This window comes from Drosophila biarmipes, chromosome X (assembly GCF_025231255.1).
Source record: "Drosophila biarmipes strain raj3 chromosome X, RU_DBia_V1.1, whole genome shotgun sequence".
NCBI classification, from domain to species: domain Eukaryota; kingdom Metazoa; phylum Arthropoda; class Insecta; order Diptera; family Drosophilidae; genus Drosophila; species Drosophila biarmipes.
The window spans coordinates 22,444,862-22,466,326 of NC_066611.1; the positions used below are offsets into that span (position 1 = coordinate 22,444,862).

General features: G+C 53.2%; 4 protein-coding genes across 8 annotated transcripts; 1 reads left to right on the forward strand and 3 right to left on the reverse strand.

The window, feature by feature from the left end:
* The first annotated feature begins 5 nt into the window (after nt 1-5).
* Nucleotides 6-14,378, forward strand: LOC108023533 (G-protein coupled receptor moody). 3 transcript variants are annotated; one of them, XM_044093653.2, is made up of 3 exons: nt 6-80; nt 12,781-13,410; nt 13,477-14,378. In XM_044093653.2, the coding sequence occupies exons 2-3, from the start codon at nt 12,809-12,811 to the stop codon at nt 13,922-13,924; spliced, it is 1,050 nt and encodes a 349-aa protein (XP_043949588.1). In that variant the 5' UTR covers nt 6-80; nt 12,781-12,808; the 3' UTR covers nt 13,925-14,378. The 3 variants fall into 3 exon arrangements, with proteins under 3 accessions (XP_043949588.1, XP_050744602.1, XP_016948589.1); XM_050888645.1 differs by lacking the exon at nt 6-80 and adding an exon at nt 11,284-12,227 and having other exon boundaries at nt 13,481-13,730; XM_017093100.3 differs by lacking the exon at nt 6-80 and adding an exon at nt 11,286-12,227.
* LOC108023281 (E3 ubiquitin-protein ligase RNF128) lies at nt 103-1,621 on the reverse strand. The gene is made up of 2 exons (XM_017092573.3): nt 1,407-1,621; nt 103-1,084 (listed from the first exon to the last, which is right to left on the reverse strand). The coding sequence occupies exons 1-2, from the start codon at nt 1,526-1,528 to the stop codon at nt 724-726; spliced, it is 483 nt and encodes a 160-aa protein (XP_016948062.1). The 5' UTR covers nt 1,529-1,621; the 3' UTR covers nt 103-723.
* Nucleotides 1,956-8,295, reverse strand: LOC108023279 (G-protein coupled receptor moody). Of its 2 annotated transcripts, XM_017092569.3 has the most exons (6): nt 7,659-8,295; nt 7,408-7,592; nt 5,269-5,358; nt 4,708-4,848; nt 3,682-4,649; nt 1,956-3,613 (listed from the first exon to the last, which is right to left on the reverse strand). In XM_017092569.3, the coding sequence occupies exons 3-6, from the start codon at nt 5,352-5,354 to the stop codon at nt 2,775-2,777; spliced, it is 2,034 nt and encodes a 677-aa protein (XP_016948058.1). In that variant the 5' UTR covers nt 5,355-5,358; nt 7,408-7,592; nt 7,659-8,295; the 3' UTR covers nt 1,956-2,774. The 2 variants fall into 2 exon arrangements, with proteins under 2 accessions (XP_016948058.1, XP_016948060.1); XM_017092571.3 differs by lacking the exons at nt 7,408-7,592; nt 7,659-8,295 and adding an exon at nt 6,100-6,277.
* LOC108023532 (serine/threonine-protein kinase par-1) lies at nt 14,188-21,352 on the reverse strand. Of its 2 annotated transcripts, none has more exons than XM_017093098.3 (9): nt 21,059-21,352; nt 19,261-20,033; nt 19,131-19,194; nt 18,529-18,815; nt 17,325-18,467; nt 16,975-17,253; nt 16,811-16,905; nt 15,067-16,750; nt 14,188-15,000 (listed from the first exon to the last, which is right to left on the reverse strand). In XM_017093098.3, exons 2-9 carry the CDS (start codon nt 19,879-19,881, stop codon nt 14,893-14,895), a joined length of 4,281 nt encoding a protein of 1,426 aa, XP_016948587.1. In that variant the 5' UTR covers nt 19,882-20,033; nt 21,059-21,352; the 3' UTR covers nt 14,188-14,892. The 2 variants fall into 2 exon arrangements, with proteins under 2 accessions (XP_016948587.1, XP_016948586.1); XM_017093097.3 differs by having other exon boundaries at nt 21,032-21,352.
* Between the last annotated feature and the right edge of the window lie 113 nt (nt 21,353-21,465).

The window sequence follows — 21,465 nt, forward strand, 5'->3', positions numbered from 1 at the left end:
ACAAAGAGACGCGGTAATTGGCATTCGCAGCGAGTGCGCGAAGAAGAAGCATTCGCGAAAGAACAGCTGACACGTGGTGGGTAAGTCGATTGCGTGGGGGCGGGGAAACGGCTTGGCCGTGGTGAGCATAAAAACAGAGTACGGGTGGGTGTCGCCGCTAGCGCAGTAAGGTGTACTCGCTACGTGTGGTGAGTTTGGCCCCTTGTGGGTTGTACGCTCGGCTAGCGGCCTGAGCTGTGCGGCGAATTCTGTGCGAATGGCAAATTTCATTTTCGTTTTTTTCCGGGGAACTCCATTATTTCAAAATATGCAAAACCATAACCAAATACCCCTATTTTTTTCGGTTTCGGTTTTAAAAACTACAAGTTGTTGTTTCAAGGTGTTAGAACGATTTGTTATTCTTCGGAGTACCTTTTCACTTGGCTTGCTAGCCGCGGTTACCATAAATGCAACCTTGGAAACTAGTCTTATCTAATATTTTATGGGCTTACTACATAATATATCAAGTATTTGCTCCCTGTATCTCGCTTTTAATCTATCGCATAAGTTTTGGCTGCATTGTTCTTTCGCCTCCTTTGCTTACATCAGCCTTCTGAGGCAAGCTTATCTGACTGAGTCAGAGCCAATAGTTTGAGGCTGCCGCCTGGCTCCCCTGCAAAAAAGAGCGATAAGCATGTTTACGGCGTATCTCTTGTTTGTTTGTGGGCAGCGGCTGTGCCGCTTTTAATCGGCATCCGAATCCAACTCTGCCGGCAACCCGCTGAGCTGCGAGTTGCGGAGCGTGAGTGCTCCGATCCGCTCGTTCAGATACTCGATCTCGTCCTGGTACACCCCCGTCTCGTAGAGCAGATTCTCGTACTCCCTCATGATGCCCGCATAATCGCTGGTGCCGCTGACGGGGCTGCTTTTGCTGCTGCTTCTGCCGCTGCTGTCGCTCTGACCTTGGCTCCGGTTCCGCCCGCCGCCGCTCCCGCTGCCTCCCCCATTCTGTGGCGCATCGCCTTCAGGCGCCGCCACCTCAAAATCCAGATAGAGCTGGAAGTATCTGAGATCTTCTCCGCGGCAAATGGGGCAAGTTGGGGATCTGCAAAGCGGTTGGCGATAAGTGTATGTAGCAGTGTATGTAGTTTTAAGCATTTCCGATTGTATTGTAAACACTTCGCTAAACATCAATCTATGTCTGCCACAAAGGGGGGATTTTTCATAACAAAAGCGTACTGATAAGCTTTCTTTTATCATATCTTCAAATGCAAAAAAAACACATTGATATATCATCTACCAATAGTATTTTCTTTCCATTCTAAGATGCAAGCAATGTATACACTCTGATATTCACTCTTTATCACTTGCCATTTTGGCATTGGCATGGACAATTGTGGCCGGCGCACGTAGAAAGGATCACTTACTGCTCCCGCCAGCGGTCCAGGCACTCCTCGTGGAACACGTGCCCACAGAAGCCGGCGAAGATGTTCTCCGAGGGGCGATACCGCTCCGAGCAGATCGTGCAGATCACGCTGTTGTAGCTCATTCCGATGCGACCTTCGCAAAATTTGACTCGATGCGATCCGTGTTACTGCTCGGCCGGAGGCAGCTGACTGACTGCAACTCGCTGGATCGGGCGGTCCGCTGATAAGCCTGCGCTCCCTCTGCTGCCCACCCCTCGACGTCACTCCCACTGCAGTCCCACATTCCCGTGCTGTCGCCAGAGCCAGCCCACCTTTGCGTACCGCCCCATAAAGTGGGGAATCTGAGCCGCCAATTTGGGTCAGCGATGGCCTACGCCCAGCTCGTACGTATATCTTTATCTACGTATATAGAGCGAAATGTAAACATAAGATACAAGTCGAATCCAATGAGTTTGGAGTTGGGACGATGATATCATCCTAGTTTACAAACCCACTTGGTTATAATTCCGGAAATCGGACCTCCCTTCAAAATCACCCATTAAACCGAGGTTATAAACCAAAGGCGTTGTTTATTTTTGTAATCATCTATGTTTATATTCATATTCGATTTGCGTCTATCGTCTTTCGCATGGAGTGCTCGTGGTGGACTAACAATAGGTTCATTTACAAAGGCCTACGTTGCAATGGAATGTGTTCGATGAAAGTAGTGGAGAGAATTGGGGAAAGACTTGGTGATAAAGTGGAAGAATGGTAGTATAGGTACTTCAGATAAGATAAAAGGGGTTAATACTAAGCGTGAGCGACCATAAATATCTAGGGGCTATAACTATCACTAAGTAGCGTCAGGTGTAACGCGATTTCGAAGTGGTAATTGAACCAGGGTGACTGATCCAAGTCAAGTGACGTCGGGTGAAATAACAATATAATTCTACAGCAGTTTTTGTGAAAAACTTAGATCTAGCGAAGTTCGATCTCCAAAGTTTGGTGTTAAACAGAGTTGTAATGGTCAGGTATAATATTCTTACGGTCAAGCTTTACACTTTATAGTTGGGTATAGATAGAGTGTGCAATAAGAAGGACAGCAGAATCCAAGGGGTGATCTATGGCACGATTCAACTCGCTATTTGGCAAAAACTACATATTAATTTACAATATCTATAGAACAAATTGCTTACGATACGGGAAATGCGATATTGAACTATAACACCGTTTGGGGTTTGGGGTTCGGGGTCTCGGAGGAATCCTCGGCTTTTCTCGGTTTTACGATACACCGCTCTACAATGCCTGGCATAGGGTTTGTTTATAACGAAAGTAGCACAGAGACTACGTCTTTTTTGATTCGTTTTGGTTTGGAATTAAAGCATTTCGTTAGTCTTTTGGGAATTTCATCTTGGCCGTCAGCTTGGAGCCGGACACGGAGACAGCTGCTGATGTGTTGGCCTGACCGGAGCCACTGCCCGGGGCAGCCGCATTGGTATTACGCTCCGCGTAGGATTGGCTTCTCTTCGGGCTGTCCACGTTCATGTAGATGTGCGGCTTCTTGGTCGTCGGCTTGTCCGGGCTGCTGCTGCTCCCCGCTGCCACTGCCACTGCTCCTCCGCCGGTGGCTGGTGAGGACGACGTCGTGGAGAGCGGATGGGTTGGGGCTGATGGAGCCGGTGGGGGAGGAGCCGGCGTTGTGGGCGCCGAGGTCGCTGGGCTCGCTGGCGGCGGCGGTGTGGGTGGCAGCTCCTCCTCCTCCAGTATGATATCGTCGCCCACCATCGTGATGCGCCTGATCGAGGCCGCACCGCTGCCCAGTGAGCCAGCTACGGGCCGGTAAATGGAGCTGCTGCTGATCGCCATGCCGGAGCCCGGGGGACCGCTGCTGTTGTTGAAGCCGCTGTTGGTGTAGGAGTAATTGTTCTTCTTGAGCGGCAGTCGCAGGCTGAGGCTGCTGCTTCCATTGGGCGTCGCCGTGAGGACCGAGGGCGGCGGAGGCGTAGCGGCCGCCAGCGGGAGGTTCGACTTGCTGATCAGATCCGGTGGTGCCCGTGACAGCATCTCCAGGGCCTGGGCCGGCTGGCTTTCCGCTGGTGGTGGACTCTGCGATCCCGATCCCGATGGAGTGGCCGTTCCCGCTCCCGCTCCCGTTCCCGTGCCCCCCGACATCTGGGAGACGATGGTGCGGCTGTGGTTGTTGCTCAACCCGGTATCTTTCCATTTCTCTGAAACGAAGAATGACCGTGACTTAGTGCATGTGGTTCGGCGAGCGGCGCCCGTAGGGGGACCGTACCTGCAGCGCTGCTGGCGCCATTGGTCTTTCCGAAGGGCAGGAGGAGGCGCGCCGGCTGACAGAAGACCACCGTCTTGTAGGCCTTGCGGTACTGCTTGTTCATGATCACATAGATGATCGGGTTGATGCAGGCCGAGAGGTAGAGCAGGATGTAGCTGCAGATGTGCAGGCTGGGGTGCTCCACGTTCTTGTCGGCCACCTTCACAATGGTGATGGGCAGGTAGCAGACGACGAAGGACAGGAAGATGGCCAGCACCATCTTGGTGATGCGCCACTCGTTCCGCTTGGCCCGCACCTCGCGCTGGTCCTTCACCCGGGTGGGCTGCTGCTTGCCACTGGGCGCCGTCTCGGGCACATCCACGGAGAAGCTGCTGCTACTGTCCGAGGAGACGCGGTTGCTCGGCTGGCACTCGGCTACCGAGGGCAGGGCTCCCGATCCCGTGCTGGCCAGGGGACGCAGATTGTTGGGAATGGAGTTCTGCTTGGTGGCATGCCGCTTCAGGCGCTGCTCCGACTTGTGCACCACCCAGAAGATCTTGGCGTAGCAGGCGATGATCACCAGGCAGGGGATGACGAAGGCGGTGATGAAGAGCGTGGTCTTGCTGCTGTGCCCGTGCTCGTCGGTCATGATGGAGCAGGTCTGCAGGCGGTGGTCGTAGCCGAAGCGACCCCATTCCCCCAGCAGCGTGGGCAGCTGCATGCCGTAGGAGAAGAGCCAGCAGGCGGCAATCATCACGGCGATCCAGTGGCGCTTGTAGATCCTGGCGTACAGCCCATGGTGGGTGATCATTACGTACCGGTTGATGGTGATCATGGCGATGCACAGGAGGGACACCCCTATGTTGCCGTACTGGATGAAGGGAATCAGGCGGCACAGCACCTGGCCATGACGCCAGGTCCCCTGGACAAATCGGAGGCCCTGGAAGGGCAGGACCAGGGCGCAGAAGAGCAGGTCGGCAATGCACAGACTAGAGTGGAGGTCAAGGGGTTAGCTGGTTCTCTGGGACTGGCTAGGGATCAACTCACCTGATGATAAAGGCGGCGGCCACATTGCGCACCTTGGGACACTTCAGCAGGGCCACCACGGTCAACAGGTTGCCGCAGATGCCGACGATCATTATGAGGAAGGTCATGACAGCGGCAAAGGTCAGGAGCGACTGCGAGAAGCTGAAAATGTAACAGAAATACATATTTCATAATGTTTTAACCCTTCTATATGGTCTGGATACTATAAACCTCAACATTCGACCTCCAGTTGATAGTATCTCAGCCGCCTATCTCAATGCCCCCACAGAAGTGGTCCTCCCCGTCAAGATCTCGCGACCTTTGGCGCCCACATGGCCCTGTGGCTATCGCCATATCGGACTGGCTTCCGCTGGACACCGACAAGAACAAGAATCGCCCGTCTTTGTCAGTCGGCCGGCGATCACCACTGGTGCAATGGAGCGCGTAATATTAACGATCTCTTATCGGACCTCCTCCCAGCCGGGGCTATAATTACCCAGTGGCCGCTGATAGCTTCATCTCACTTGGCACCCACTTGGCGCATCGTCAACATGCCCACGCCCATGTCCGTGCCCAACTTACCCGCTTGCATCGGCCGGCGGAGCCGCGGTCGTCAGCGCCTCCAGGGGGGGATAGCCGTCCAGGCTAATGGTTGTCTCGTCACTCATGCTTCTGAAAGGGGGATGGGGAGAAGGGGCTTCATTAGAGTGCTATCCAATTAACGACGAGCGATAGAAAGATAGACCTGGGAAAGAGTCGGGGCCACTTGCCACTGCCCCATCGTAAAGATCACGATACAGTGCCCCAGATCATGATCTTTCAGATTGTCCGGCAAAGGGTCACCAATCGCCTCCACTAAGATGGATGCCCTCTCCAGCCAAGTGACTTTCCTGCTCATGACTCACTTTCCCTTCCCAGAATAACCTAGTGCTATCGAGTGAGTTACTTTCGTATGAATTGCAGAGGCAATTGTAAGGAAGGCGATGACAGCGTGCCATAAAAAGCATTATTGATCACTGGTCGAAAGCCTTAGGCAAACATCTCCCTGGCTTCTTAATTATGTTTGAGGTGCACTCTCTTCTCGAGTGCGATGAACTCGAATGCTGTCGCAGTCGGTGACAAAATCACGACCGTCAAGGTTATCAGTTGGTGGGCAAATGTTTGGGGACTGTCTTGCCATCAGTTCCGGTTCCCGAAGTCAGGTTAGCCAACCACAGATGACTGATGGTCGAATTGGGATCGCCTTAGCCAGAGTTCGAGAAGGGGTCACGCCACGACGACGGGAAGGACAGAGAAGCAACTCAGCTTATGAATTCATGATGCTCCCTGGCCTGCGACCTTTCGAGGTCCCCGCTAGTTAAGGTTTGGCATCTTAACTCAATCACTTCATGGAACTTTGATACATTAACTCACTTAGTTTTTATAGTTCGCACACTTGAAAAGAATATGATCTAGGCACTTGATAATGGCATACTGGGGGATCAGATGGTCTCGAGGGTGTGGGTTCCTAACTCCTGTCCTGAGGACGACCACGCTTGCCACTGACCGATCGCCACCGCCGACAATTGCCAACTGGCAGCGGCAGTGGCACTTGAGTGGCTCAGGCTCGGCCTACTCGGTTAAAAAAACAAACTGGCGCTGGCTGCTGGCTGCTGGCTGCTGGCTGCTGACTGCATTTTGCGCCGCCGCAACACTCGTAACCCGTAAACCGAAACAGTAGACCGTAACCCGCCACCCGGAGTGGGCGTGGCACCCCTTCTGCTTCTTGGGGACTTTGATAAATTAGTGTCAATTAAATAATTTAAAGGGGTCACACTCGGCTCTGTTTCGGCTTGGGTTTCGGTTGCTCGGCGGCAGTAGTTTTCAGTTTCAGTGGCTGCCACAGCTTCTGCACCACTTGGGGTGCAAAGATCAGCGTCGAACCTTAATTAATTGAGTGACTGTTCGGTGGCGACGGGTGGCTCTGGACGTCTCCGGGCGTCTCTAATGTGCGAGGCGATGAGAAGTGCCCTGTTCTCCGCTCGAGTGCTCGCTAATCGAGACAAGTGTTATGTTCTGGTACCGGTTTCTGCACTGAGCGTTAAGTTTGCGTTGATCTTGGAGGAGTCTCATTAGGTTGAAAGTGATATTATTATATGGCTTGTTTTTGGTAATAGAAGGTTCGTTGAAAAATTCACAACATTCCCATACAGATTGTCTATCTATCTGTCTTTCTTTCTGTTTATCTATCTATCTTTCAATGTATCTTACCATCTATCTATATATCTATCTATCTGTCTATCTATCTATCTATCTATCTATCTATCTATCTATCTTTCATTTCATCTATCTATCTGTCTATCTCTATCTATCCCTGTTTGGAGAACTAGACAAGTAAGATTTGCATTTCTTCTGGTAACTTTAGTTAGAGAACCTTTTTAATTTCGCAGTATACGTGTTCCCACAACAATTTCAACTTTTGATTTGGACTATGGGAAAATGCATTCTTGACCAAAAAAACTTGGCACTCAACCGTGCGAATCTTGATTGTGTAACGTAATTGTTTGCTGTGTACTCGCCATCCTGGCCTCCTCCCCCGCCTCCCGCTCCCAACCCTGCACGGGTCATGGCTGCCAGTTGGCATGGCGCAATGGGGCGTATACGCAATCTGTCTGGCCCGCTTTCTTATACGAATTTAGAATATTCACATTCCCTTATCTTATCGGCTCAAACGGTACTTACCTGGTTCTAGTTGCTTTTGGCGTTGCTACTTGGTAATCCTCTGCGATTCCAGCGATCGCGCTCTCCCCTGGCTTTCTCCGCCCGCCGCTCTCTCTCACTCTCGCTCTCGCCTAACGATGCGTCCGATTCGTTATCAGTGGTCAGGAGAGGGATAGGGGATGATGGGTAGTGGTGGAGACTGGGGACTGGGGATGGGTATGGGTAAGGGGAAATCGAAATCGAAATCGCTTGCTTATTTAATTTCTGCTCACGTAATCGAAACTAGTGCAGCTGCGATCTCCACTCTCCTCTGCTCCGCTGCCTTCCCTCTTCCACTCTCCAATCCTCTCCAACTCCAACTCTTCCTCAGCGCTCAGGTTGAGCGAGGTGAGTGAGTGAGTGAGTAATGCTGTGAGCAATGTAAACAGTTTACGGCATTCGGCATTCGCTGGGGTTATTCATTAATCGTTGGGGTTTTTGTTGTCTTTGCTGTCTTTGCTGTTGCTGTTGTTGTTGCTGCTGCTGTGGGGACGCCGCTGAAGCTGCTGCTGTTATTATTGTTATTGTTATTGCCGCTGGTGATTCAAAAGCCGCCCCGGCTTTCATGACTAATACCTTTGACTCGCGAGATCAGGTAGAGAATAAAAGGGTTACAGGTTGCCCCAACTCAGCACTCGACATTATCACAGCGAAAAAAAGTGGTAAAAAAATGTGTATAAAAAAAGGGGGCACACGATCGCCCTATTGAATGTCACTGAAATCGGAGTTAATTTTTTGTTTATCACTCGAGTTGCGTGAACAATCCGCAGTGGTCGAACGTAACGGACAAATTGCGTGGCGCCTGCGTTCTCGGATTCGATTGGATCGTCGTCTATAACAATAACATAGCTGCCGGATCGAGTGCAGTTCGTCGAGTGCGGGCCGAGCAGCGCGAGTCGCGATATTTTCAGTTGACAAATAGGAGCCCCTCTCCCTCTTCCTCTCACTCTCACTCTCACCCTCCGTCTAACTGTCTCTCCGCGGCGCGCAGGGGCGTGGGCCCCCCGAGTGAAAGGGGTCAGTTACGACATCCCTGCTCCGCATTTAATCAGAAATAATAACGCTCAACCCTTGACAGTGACAGGATCCAGATTTGAGATAAACAGAATTTCAATTCCAAAACCCCCTTAGCCACGACCCTGTTACGCTAGTTATGGGGGGCAACTGACACCCTTGCTTTAAGTTGTTGTACAAATAATAACGCTCCTGCCTTGGCCACTTTAGAATCACTATAAAAAGATTGTATGATCACATTTAAGATCAATAGAATTTCAATTTTAAGGCCCCCTTAGCCACGACCCTGAGCTGCCCCATGACTTGGCGCTCTCCGCTGCTCTCTCGCTCGCTCTTGCCCGCTGTCCGACGACAGGCGACAGACAGGGATGGGCGATGGGCCATCTGGCGAGAGAGGGCGGGTGTGGGAGTTAGAGCAGTGCGAACGCCCAGTGATTGCCGATCCGATGCATATCGCAGATATGCAGTCCCTCTCCCTCGCCTCCTTCTCCCTTTCCCCCTTCCCCCTTCCCCCGCTGCTTCTTCTTGCGCCTCACAGAAGCAAATGTGCAACAGCAGCAACAACAACGCCTTGCAGCAACAACTGATAAGGCTTCGTGTGTCTGCACTCTAATATTTACAGAATCGGACATTCGACGGCGATCGAGGCGATCCCAGATACACTCGGAAAAAGTGGGCCCTTCGTCCCCTTACACTGAAAAAAACCACGAGAGCTGAGCTGTCTTCGAAATATATCATACATGATAACAGCTTCACTTACTGTTTCATCAGAAAATTAACATTTTTGATGGTTATATCTAATGAGCTGGCCGGGATCATCTCATATTATATGTTATATACCATAGCATATCGTATCATAATATCTTTTATAACTGATTCATCAGAAAATCCCCGTTTTTGTTGGTAATATCATATTATATCATCCTCGTTACTGCTCCATTTAAAGATTAACGTTTCCAATAGTTTCACTTGAAGACCAATTAATTGATCCATAGCTAACACTCAGAGCTCTATAGTAATGCTGATAGTATGTACTTGTTTTGGATAACACATGCCACATTTAATGCAGAGCTTCAGCAAGGAATACCAACTAGGACTCGCCATATTTTCTCCTCGTGCAGATATCGAACCGAAGACGTAGCGATTTGTGTGCACTCGCTTTTGTTTGTTGTTTGCTGCGGATTGTGTGAAGAACATGATAGTTTATGGTTTATAGCTATCTAAACATAGGCCCGTGCGTGCGCGTATGCGTTTGAGTGCGCCGGAGAAGTTTACTTTCCGCTGGATCCGAGGCAGGACCGTGGCGAGGAGGGGCTGGGGCGGACGTCGATTGGCGTTCGATTCTTATTCACAATCACATCCACGATGGTCGGGAATCCTCAGTTTCCACTTCCACGTACAGTGTGGGGCGGTGAAATATCAGAGTAAACACAATTTCTCAGACCTCAGTGAAACGGGGGGATTGGGTTCTTCAAATAGAGTTTCAGGCTTCACAAAGCACATGTGAAGGCTTCCTAGAAAATGTGACTAAAGTAGTTTTCTATGCACGTATTCCACTTTAATTGTTCCCCAACACCTTAGTAACACCAGTACGGTGATATGCCAGTGCCAGGCTTGGGTGAGATTGTTTATTGGGGACTGCATTTCCCACAAGTTCACAAATTTCATGAAAGCTAGGCAAATGCGATATGGCGCTATAGTTTCTCCGAAACTGCATGTTTTCCGTGTAGTAGACTGCCATTCCCGGACACTGGCCTGCACGAAAACAAACAGCGAATTCGTATTCGTGCCGTTGCCAAAGAGTTTTCCCCGAACCGTTTGCTTTTCCCTTTCCCAGGGCAAACGATACTCAATTTGCCCCAACAGACGACCCGCACTCTGACCCTCGGAAGACCATAGAGAGCGTCCAGAACAGAGTTGATTAATTGGGACTGCGACCGATCGAAACTCTGACGTCGTGTGACCCCAGTCCGCCGGGGTTGACTCAGTTTCCCGTACGGCCAAAGGGGGCGGGGCAGGCGAGGAAGGCGCGGAAGGCGCGGGGCATGTAGCAATGATTCAGGGTCCGTGGCCCATGAGTGTGTTCCTACTGCAAGCATAGATTCGATCTACGCACACTTCCATACCCGATGATCGACTCGAGAGTCTCGCATAGGTCGTGCGCTTGTTGTTGCCTTCGCTTGCTACACGTAGTTCCCCGATTCGAGTGGATGCTGCCCATTTATTATCCAGAAAATTGCCAGAGGAAGCTATGCACCCACACACTCGCACGGCCCAAGAACCGAAAAGTTTTCAGTTTCGAAAAAGCCCGGGGAGGTGCGTACGCCCGGAATCAGGGCTGCGACTTCCTAGTCCGGACCTTGCTCATGAAGCACTTTAGTACCCGGCCATCGTATCCAGAGCTATGCCTTTTCATCAACGATTTTTGGTGTATTAATTCGAGGCAAGAGCGGAAAGTGCTTTATACATAGAATCATCACAGTAAACGGACCTTGCAAAGGCACGTTTCCGATTCTGTTCGCTGAACTGACAAACGTGACTGAATTAGCAATTAAACTGGGCTTTCCCTGAACGAATGGAGATACAAATATATCAGAAATGCTTCCTTTCGAACGTTATTTTTAACACACAGGGAAAGGAATGCAATCGACTAACTACCCATTGGTTATTAATAGGAAGTTAGTTGTGTGGATAGCTCAATAGCTTAGACTAAACTAAGTGTTTTGAGGCGACGGCAGCCCTGGTTTGTGATTTGGAAATTCCAAAAAACAGCAACAACAGCAACATGACCCCGTCAGAATATCGACGAGAGTGCGGAGTGGGTGGCGGGGCGACGCAGAGGGGTGGAGGGGCGGCGGGCGGCGGCGAAAGAAACAACACCAAATAGGAACAATGTAAACAAAGCGGCCATTCCACAGGCAAATTACCAAATTACCCGATGATGAAGTCAATTGTTGTATACAATAAAAATGTGTGTTGTTGCTGCTGCTCCGATATTCTTTTGTTTTCCTTTTTTCGAAAGTTTTTCTAGTTCGCCTGCTGTTTTTTTCGGCTTTTTTCTTTTTTCGGCTTTTCTCAATATTTTCTACGCTTGGCTGGCGGCGGCTGCCTTCGGGCCCACTTTTTGGGTGGGAACAATGTGGCTGTGTGAACGCGGAGAATTCAGTTTTAGTACAAATTCGGCGCAGGAGCGAGCAACGCGCCCTCTTGCCGACCACAAAGTGCCACGCCACGCCACGCCACGCGATGTTCCCGCCCGGCCAGAGTCCGCTCCCGATCGCGCTGCCGCTGCCGCTGCCGCTGCCAGTTCCGGATCCCCTTGCCATCGGCCAGGACCCGGGAGCTCCTCCCCCGGCGGAGGAGGGTCTGGACCTGGACGGGGACCTGGCTCTGAATCTGAACATGAATCTCGAGGGGGGGCGGCAGGTGCTCTTCGAGGGCTACTCGGACGAGCTGCTGACCATCGCCTGGGTGGCCTGCATCGTGTTCATCATCGTGGGCGTGCCCGGCAACCTCCTGACCATCGTGGCCCTCTCGCGGGGCCGCCAGACACGCAACTCCACGGCCATATTCATCATCAACCTCTCCTGCTCGGACCTGCTCTTCGGCTGCTTCAACCTGCCCCTGGCCGCCTCCACCTTCATGGAGCGGGCCTGGACACACAGCGATCTGCTGTGCAGGCTGTTCCCGATGCTGCGGTACGGCCTGCTGGCGGTGTCCCTGCTCTCCGTGTCGCTGATCACCATCAACCGGTACATCATCATCGCCCATCCGAGGCAGTATCCCAGGTGAGATTGGCTTTGCGAAGGCACAATTGTATACTAATGGAGGTGAAGTAGGTTTATTTACCGGGAGTTTCTCTAGAGGGCATTTAAAGTTTATAGATTTCTACTGCGATTGTTTAACTCGTGGTTACCTTATTTACCGCGAGTTCTTCCTAGAGCAGTAACTAATAACTATACACCTCCAAAAAGAAGGGTTCTAATCCTACTTGCTTACTTGTGGTGACCTCCCACTTAGTCCGTTAAGACCCACACATTTTCCATTGATTTTCCGAATTAAGATAAACATTGGTTTTGGTGTTTATAAAAAGAAGGCAATGGCTTTCGTTTTTAGATGAAACCAAAAAAGTGAAGATAATTAACTAAAGTCAAATGCAAAATGTACGGGTCAGCGACCCTAAATTATTACTCTTTAATGAAGACAACAAAGAAATGAGCTGAAGGCAGTTTTCAAAGGGTATCCATTTCTTTTGAAGAAGTAACTGAGGGTTTCCAATAGATTAAGCCAGTTAAATACAAGTGTTTTAGCCCCATTGTAATACCGGAAATCCTCCCACAGGATCTACCAGCGACGATACTTGGCGCTGATGGTGGCCGGCACCTGGGTGACCACCTTCTCCATCATGATACCCACCTGGCGGGGCGTGTGGGGCATATTTGGGCTGGACGCCAGCATTGGATCCTGCTCCATCCTGCATGACCAGTGGGGCAGGTCGCCCAAGGAGTTCCTCTTCATCGCCGCCTTCATGGTGCCGTGCATCTGCATCGTGATCTGCTATGCCCGGATCTTCCTGCTGGTGCGACAGGCGGCCATTCGGGCGGGCACCGCTGGCAAGAGCAATGTCAGCGATGTGACCCCCAGTTCAACCACCCTGCACCAGCACCCGGCCCAAGCTCCAGCAATGGCCCTGCCGAAGAGACCGGAGAAGGCGAGCACGTCCAGCGGCGAGGCCCCGGAGGCGAGCCAAGGACGACCCTTTGCGGTGGACGAGCAGCTGGCGTACATCGATGACAACGCCTCGGCGGACAGTCTACCCATTTCGTACAGCATCAGGAGGAGGGACCAAGAACAGCAGCAGCAGCACCACCAGACCCCGGTGGATGCGAATGTGGTGCTCAAGGAACGGGAGCAGCAGAAGATCAGCCTGGGACGCAGTCAGACGCAACTGGAGATGGCCAAGATGTCTGGGTGAGTGGCCTTAGAGATCCCAGCTAGGTATCTCCCGCAACCTCCTGCTTCTGTCATTTCTTCCAGAAAGAACCCCATCACCACCTCGCTGCGCACCTCCTTCACGCGGTTCAGTCCGCGGAAATCGCACTACGCCTCCATGGCCAACACCTCGAACGCCTCCTCCATTTACCCGGGCAGAATGAGTGCCAAGGACCGTCGGCTGCTAAAGATGATACTGGTGATCTTCGTGTGGTTCGTCATCTGCTACCTGCCCATCACGGTGGCCAAAATATGGAAAAGCGCCACCGAGGTGCACTGGTTCAACATCGCCGGCTACCTGCTCATCTACCTGACCACCTGCATCAATCCGCTGATCTACGTCCTGATGAGCTCCGAGTACCGGAGAGCCTACCGCAACCTGCTGCGCTGCCGCGGCTCTCCCGATCCGCACGCCCAGCGGAACAATGCCCACCCCGCCAATGCCAAGCGAAAGCACCTGGAGTCCAATCGCCAGGTGAAGGCCACGACGTGATTTGCCACCCCAACATCCACGCCATTGCCGTCTTCGTCCTCCGTCCCAGCAGGATATGAACTTGATGTGTGCCATTCTATGCCTACGTACATGATGAGGGCCCCGAACTTCAGGTTCAGCGATCTGTGGTAAGAAACTGTGCACACTTATAACGATCCCACATCCCTTGGTGATCCTCGTGCCTCCAAACGCGTCTCCTAGTCAGGTCGTCGGATCACCCGTCTTCATCCATATCTATGTAATGTAGGAACTCCAGAAGTGAATTGCATTTTATACCAAATGACTTTAATATCTGGTTTACATTTGAATTCCATGTTTAAGAACAATCGATGTTTTAGTTTTGTTTTTTTTTTTCTGTTTTGCTTGTCGCTAATTATTGTACCAATACATAATAGATGCATCCATATACGGATGCACCCTATCTATGCCCCCAATAAATGCTTCGAATAATTGATATATGTAGTTACGTTGTTCTCATCCGCCCAACTCCGAACCTTGAGCTCCGAGGACGAGCTCCGAACTCCGAGCCCGAACCGGATCCGGAACTGGGGGCAATACAATAGTGTATAGTGTATAGTGTAATCATAAGTAGAGCTATAGCTTAACGCTATTATTATCAATATACATATTGTATATGTCTGCGTGTATGCGTACGAAACTTGGACTACTTAAGGCTAGTAACACAACTAAATCTTCCAATATTGCGGCATCGCCCGGCTCGGTCTCGACTCCATCAGCTCCAGTCGAATCCCTATCCGTCTTCGACTACGATTCCGCATCCATATCTGTATAGGTATACCAACTTGCATAGGCTATGTATAAGTATGTATGGGGTGTATATCGTATATGGATCAAATAACTCATAATTGCGATTGCGAGCTTAATAAAAAGGTGGCCCCCGCCCGGCCCCCATTAGTTCAATGCCCCCATCACCCATCCCATCACCATCCCCATGAAATCCCTCCGCCTCAGACGGACTCCAGGTGCTCCGATATCTCCAGAATGGGACTCTCGCTGAGCGGCTTCACCAGCGACTGCCAGTTGGGTGCAAACAGGCTGAGCACGGGCGTGGAAGTCTGGGGGAAGAGTGGAATTGGGTTTTGAGTCACTGGTCATTAGGCTCGAGGATCTGGGATGCTCACATGGTAGTCCGACTCCAGGCTGTGCCCGTGGGGCGTCACCGGGTTGCATTTGACCGTGGGCGTGCCCGGCGCTGTGGACGGTGGCGCTGAGCACGAAACCCCAGACGCAGATGCTCCTCCACCGGAAGCTGCTCCATTCGGCGCAGGTCCGGAAACCTGATCCGACTGACTGATGTAGGAGGTCTTGAGGTTCATCTGGCTGAAGGCATGGGCCCCGGGCATGGTCATGGAGTGCTGAAGCCTGGGAGTTCCGCTCCTGGGTCTATCCAGCAGCGCCAGCTCGTACAGCTCGTCGGCCAGGTGGTGCTCCGGAGCCGGAGCCGGCGGCGGATGACCCAGGCTGTGGCCAAAGTGGTGGTGGTGCTGCTGCTGCTGATGATGATGGCCTTGCTGCTGGTGGTGATGACGACCGGCCAGTTGAGCCTCCAAGGCATACTGCTTCTGGAAAAGCTGGCGCTTTTGCTGCAGCAAGCGGTGCTGTAGGAGTTGCTGCTGCAGCGGTGGCTTCTGCATCGGCGACATGGGCACGGGCACGCCCACTCCAACGCCCATGCCAAGAGGGTGGTGCGGATACAGGCCTGGTGGCGGCGGTGGCGGAGCATAGCATCCATGGCCATACACATCTCCGCCGGCCACCGTTTCCAGAAGCAGCGGCGTGGCCTGGTGACCCGGATGGAATAGGGGATGGTGGCCATGGTGGTGCTGGGCAGGATGTCCATGGTGATGGGGCAACGTCAGCAGCGGATGATGCTTGCCGGGCAGAGCGTAGAATTGACCATTCGGAAATTGACAGAGTTCCTCCAGGCCGTAGGCCTGGCCATGTGGATGGGGGTGCTGGTGAGGATGCTGATGGCCATGCGGATGCTGGTGGGCATGCGTGTGGGCATGACCTACAGCCGCCTCCTGCTGCAGCTGCTGGATCTCCAGCCAGCCATGCCGCTTGGCCTGCTCGTAGCGATAGCTGCCGTAGACCCGACTGGTGCCCAGCAGGGAGCCGGAACTCAGTAGACCCTGGGCAACCAGCCCATCACTGGCCCGCCGGCCCTCGCGGAAGTGAATGGGCGATCGTTTGTCCAGGAACGGAACACCGCCACCATTTGGCGGCGGCGGTGTGGGATTCGGCGTGGGCGTGGAGGCCGAACTCTGCGGCAGACCCAGCCCAAGGGCCAGGGCACCTGGCATATGGATACACGAGTTGTGGCTGCCGTACAGGGATCGCTCCGACGAGTGCTCCGAGGAGATGGCCGCCGGCGAGGCCGAGGCCGGAGTGGGTGTGGCCAGCATTGAGCTGGAGCCCATGCACGAGGGCAGACTGCCCTTGCCGGAGGGCAGGGCGAAGTCCAGGCTGTCGTAGGGACCGCTGCAGTTGCTCTTCGAGGAGCCGCGACTGAGGTTCTGGCTCAGACTCTTGGAGTAGCTGCCAGCACTGCCGGCGAGGACGCCGCTTGAGGAGCTGCTGCTGGCATACGACCGCATCCGGTGGCTCTGGCCGGAGGCGGCGGTGCCACCCAGATGGGTCAGATCGCTGCTGGAGTGCGAGGTGGGTCCACTGCCGTTGGCGGCGTTCCCGCTGCTGCTGCCCTTCGACTCCTGCGAGGCCGAGCCCGGATCGTTGCCGTGGTCCGTCTCGCAGCCCTCGTCCGTGCTGGAGCTGCCCTGGGCCAGCACCTTCCTCTCAGAGCGGCTGGTGGGACAAAAGCTGGTCAGGTTATCAGGAACAGCATTCGTTCTGAAAGACTCTCACCTGTCGCCATTCGATTTCGACTCATTCATCTCCTGGCCGGAGTCGCCGCCACTGCCATTGGTGCTGGCCGCGTGCCCACGCCGCTTGGCCCGTTGCTAAAGAGGATTTGGAAATTAGAGATTAATGGGCCCCGTCGGTGCCTGGTCCTGGTCACCACCACTCACCTCCACGGGCAATGGGCTCTCCTGGAGGGTCTGGAAAAGCTTGCTGGCCTCGGCAGACATCTTATAGCGAAAGCTTTGGCCGAGTTTGGCCTTCGAGTCGAAGCTGCTCGAGCTGGACATGGCCTTTATTGTCTTGCCGTTCATGTCGCTGGGGCAGGAGCCCGATCCTGGTCCCGGTGCTGCACAGGATGTGGGCGTTGTGGAGGCGGGTGGAGGAGCGGGTCCTGCGCCGAGTTCCACCTTTGGCGCCTCCTCCTTGCCCTCTGCCACTGCTGTGGACTGTGGATGAAGTGGTTTGCAGGATAAGCTGAGGCGTGGGAAGGGAGTGAATCCAAGGGGTTGGAACTCACCTGCTGCAGCAACGCCCGGCAGTCTTCGGTGCTCTGTTTGATGATGTACTCGCTGATGGTTTGATGAAGCTGCTTGGACACCAGAGGCAGACCTACTCCTCCTCCAGATGTGCTGGGTCCCGGCTCCATCATCTCCCGGCAGCGCAGGTTGGCCAGCGATGGATTGTTGTCGATGCTCAGCGAGATGGCCACAGGCCGATGGCTCCTCGGCGAGCTGGAGCTTAGGCTGTGGCGCCCGACCCTCGAGGATGTGGATGAGCAGTTGGAGGGGGCGGGCGAGGTGGCCGCCGGCAGAGGGGTGTACCGCATGGGCAGGGGTATACCGGCGGCATCCACCTCGGCGGAGGTGGCTCCCCCTCCGTTCAGATACCCAGCCAGGTGGGCGTGGCCGGGCAGGGGGAGTGGCAGTTGCAGGGGGCCGTACTTGGCGTAGTACCCTGATCCCGGTCCTGGTCCCGGATCCGGGACAGTGGGCGTGGCACCGGCGTGGGCTGTTCGCTCACTCATGAGCACCGTCTGATGGCGGCTAAGTCTTTTGTGGGCCTGATCCTTGGTCAGGATCGAGCTGGTGGATATTGTCTTGGACTGCTGCTGCTGTTGCAGCTGCTGCGGCGGCGGCTGCTGCTGATGCTGCTGCTGCTGCTCGATCTTGGTGCACTTGTAAAGCATCCGACTGGAGGTGGCGGAAGAGGAGGAGGAAACGGTGCCATTACTCTGTTCCTTTTTGTGGCTGACGCGATCCTGCAGGAGCAGGTAGATGGCCGCCACATGGTCGTAGGTGTTCTTCTTAAGACTGGCCCGCGTCTTGTCTGGCCCAATGCCGACGTACTCGGCCATGATGCGCAGGATGTCCTCGCTGGGCTCCAGGCCGGCCTGCCGCTCAGCACCCAGGTTGTACTTGGCGATCAGGACGTGCTCCAGGAGCTCGGGACACATCCAGCGGTGGCGCTTGATCTGCTCGATGGTGTAGCGCCTCGTGGGCTCCAGCACCAGCATGCGGCGGATGAGGTGCTCGCACTCCGAGCTCATGAAGAACGGGATGCGGAAGCGGCCGGACAGCACCCGATCCCGCAGACTCTGCAGCGTGGATCCGTCGAAGGGCAGGGCCCCGCAGACCAGCACGTAGAGCACCACGCCGAGAGACTGTGTGGTTTTCGGGGTCAGATGGGGTGTCAGATAGGTGTCAGCACTGGGCAGCACTTACCCAGATATCAATCTCCGGCCCCGTGTACTGCTTCCCCTCGAACACCTCGGGAGCTGCGTACGGCGGCGATCCGCACCAGGTGGCCAGCAGCTCGCCCGGCTTGAAGTGATTGGAGAAGCCGAAGTCGGCTATCTTGATGTTCATGTTGAGGTCCAGGAGCAGGTTCTCCGCCTTCAGATCGCGGTGCACGATGCCCTTCTTGTGGCAGTACTCCACCGCTGAGATGATCTGCCAGAATTTGTAGCGCGCCGCCGACTCGGACATCCGTCCGTACTTCGCTATGTAATCTGCAAATATTCAACGCCAACATCAAGTTACTTAAAATGAATTCTTTAAAAATATTAATTCACTTATATCTAGTTATATATCGAGGAAACCCCTTATTTTCGGCGACCCAACTACACAGGAGAAGTCTCAGGATCACTTTACTTTTAAGGGATTTGGAGAGATATACATATATTGCTTGGAAATAATAATGGTACCGATGTTCTATATCAGAAATCAAAATTTAATATTAATTTATTATTAGTTCAATCTATAAGTACCGATCTCGAAAGAAATACTATTAAGGGAAATAACAGACAGTCAAGTCTTTTACCCACCAAAGATCTCGCCCTGGCTGGCGTACTCCGAGACTATGTAGATCATATTCTTGGTCTCCATAACCTGTGGGATGAGTACAACTTAATTGTGGACCACGATGAGGATTCGGCCAACGGGAAGTCTGCTCACCTGGTACAGCTTAATTATGTGGGGGTGCTTCAGGCGCTTCATGATCTCCACCTCGCGGTAGACCTTTTGCAGGTTCGTCTGGTCCAGCTGCGACTTGTCGATGATCTTGATGGCCACCTCGTTCTTGGTGATGCGGTGGCGGGCCAGCTTGACCACGGCGAAGTTTCCCTTGCCGATGGTGCGTTCGATGTCGTAGAAGCCCACGCGCATGGGCTCCTTGAGCTTCAGCAGGTCCTTGCCGCTGACGCCGCCGGGTCCCACTGCCGCGGACGTGGGACTGGGTCCGGGCGTGGAGCATCCGCCGCTGGCGAAGAGCTTCTGGGCGAGCAGGGCATCCTTGCAGGCCACCAATGCGTCTATCGAGGGAGCAGCGCCACTGGCGTCCAGCAGAACAGTGCTCCGGATGCCCTCCAGTTGGGGTTGGGGTTGGTGTTGACTTTGTTTCTCCTGGTCCTCCGCGTCGCCCTTCCCATTCTGCGGAAGCTGCTCCTGCTGCTGCAGCTGCTTCTCGTGCTTCTCCAGCGGCTGCTTCTTCGGTTCCTCCGGCGGCTGGCTCCCCTCAGACTTGGACTGGGACGGGAGCTCGTCCTCGCCAGCGGCCGCCGCCTCGCTCGTGCTCATTTTCCAACTGCGCCACCCTGAGCGGGCAGACGCCGACTCACACGGAGAGCGAGTGCCCGAGAGAGCCGGAGATTGCGATCGACAGCGAGATGATGGTGATGATGCACATGCTCACGCGGAACGCACACATCGCCTGCCCCATGGCAGCGCTCCTGCACGGTCAGAAAACATATTGAAATGTTAGTTGAATGATAAGGTGAAATCCGGTTCATTAAAAAGTTACTAAAGTATAATATCAGAAATACAATGTGATTATTCAAATCTAATCAAAGCCCACTTCACAGGGTCAATATATGAAAGTGGTTCCAAATTAGATAAAGCATATGTATAAATCGGTTTTCTCGGAAACAATATATATTTAAAAGCCAAATAATATTAAAAACTAACTTTCGCCCAGACTAAATGATTTTCTATATATTTTCCTGTTTGAGATTGGAAAGAATTCCAAAATATATGACTAATATTGCTTTTTTTCCTATGTAAGTGCAGCGGATGGAAGGGTAGTTTAGAAGGGGACGGGGAGGGGAGGAGGAGGGATAGTCGTCCCTTGATAAGAGATTAGCTCAGCTATCTGCCTGTGTATGTGTGGGGCTTTCGGACGTTACAAGCCAGCAAAGCCGCACTCTCTCTTTCGCCCCCTCTCTCTCTCCGACAGTGCTGCCACAGTTCCAGAGGGAAAATTGTTTATAAGGGGATCAGTTTTGTATATACAAGTGTTCACTGGAAGTGTTCTACAATAATCACAAGCTTATTTCACGCCTTAGATCGCAAAATGCGAGTATTGAATAACGAATGGTGCACAGAACGTGGAAAAGTTTCAAATTCTCTGAAATGCACAGCGGACAAGAAACATTCGACAAAAATGGCTGATGGTGCACTTCCGCCTTCAAAATGGCTGGAAATCCAGCCGCAAAATGGCCGAACTGCCAGCACTGCTGTTGTATGTGTGGGCGCTGGTGTGTGGGTGCCAGTGTGAGGGTGTTTGTGTGCGTGAGTGTTGGTGTTGGTGAAAAATCAATAAGCAGAGCAGCCGCAACGCATCGCGGAAATCACGGAAATCGCCTTGGCCGTGTCCCCCTGCAGGATGCAGTGCAGCAGGACCAGGAGCAGGCACCAGTAATCAGAGCTTCAGCCTGGAGACGCCGCTAACCTGCTCGAATCTTCTCTCCAGAATTACCGTTAGAGGTGCAGGCGTGGAGAACACAAGCGTCGCCGGCTGTCAAATAAAGGCTTTAGAGATGGAACGGAGCGGAGTCCAAGCTCCTGGACTGCTGGCGCAGCCGAATCCGTGTATGGGCAATGAGAGGATGAGCGCTGGCGAGGATCCGAATCACATCCCGTTCGCGGAACGCCACAGATGCGGCACGGAACGGCACAAACAGCACACACACAGTCGCTGCGACACACACGGCGGATGGCTGGGAAACGTGGCTGCCTCCAATCCCGAGCTGCGTCCAACTGGCGTCCGCATTTGACGCAAGCTCGGCGCTCGCCTGCCTCACACCGCCCACTCACCACTCACCACTCGCCCCCGTTTTCCGACCCCCATGGACGAGGGTTGCCAAGTGAGCGCCAAGTGCCAAG

Bases quoted from the DNA above. Each gene is read 5' to 3' on its own strand.
- LOC108023279 (XM_017092569.3), bottom strand. From the start codon at position 5,354: ATGAGTGACGAGACAACCATTAGCCTGGACGGCTATCCCCCCCTGGAG. The intron at 4,650-4,707 runs GTGAGTTGATCC...CCTCCACTCTAG, and splicing joins GCCGCCGCCTTTATCATCAG to TCTGTGCATTGCCGACCTGC. The intron at 3,614-3,681 runs GTACGGTCCCCC...TCTTCGTTTCAG, and splicing joins TGGCGCCAGCAGCGCTGCAG to AGAAATGGAAAGATACCGGG.
- LOC108023532 (XM_017093098.3), bottom strand. From the start codon at position 19,881: ATGAGCACGAGCGAGGCGGCGGCCGCTGGCGAGGACGAGCTCCCGTCC. The intron at 16,906-16,974 runs GTGAGTGGTGGT...AATCCTCTTTAG, and splicing joins AGAGCCCATTGCCCGTGGAG to CAACGGGCCAAGCGGCGTGG. The intron at 16,751-16,810 runs GTGAGAGTCTTT...TTGTCCCACCAG, and splicing joins TCGAAATCGAATGGCGACAG to CCGCTCTGAGAGGAAGGTGC.
- LOC108023533 (XM_017093100.3), top strand. From the start codon at position 11,686: ATGTTCCCGCCCGGCCAGAGTCCGCTCCCGATCGCGCTGCCGCTGCCG. The intron at 12,228-12,780 runs GTGAGATTGGCT...ATCCTCCCACAG, and splicing joins CATCCGAGGCAGTATCCCAG to GATCTACCAGCGACGATACT. The intron at 13,411-13,476 runs GTGAGTGGCCTT...CATTTCTTCCAG, and splicing joins GAGATGGCCAAGATGTCTGG to AAAGAACCCCATCACCACCT.
- LOC108023281 (XM_017092573.3), bottom strand. From the start codon at position 1,528: ATGAGCTACAACAGCGTGATCTGCACGATCTGCTCGGAGCGGTATCGC. The intron at 1,085-1,406 runs GTAAGTGATCCT...ACCGCTTTGCAG, and splicing joins CTGGACCGCTGGCGGGAGCA to ATCCCCAACTTGCCCCATTT.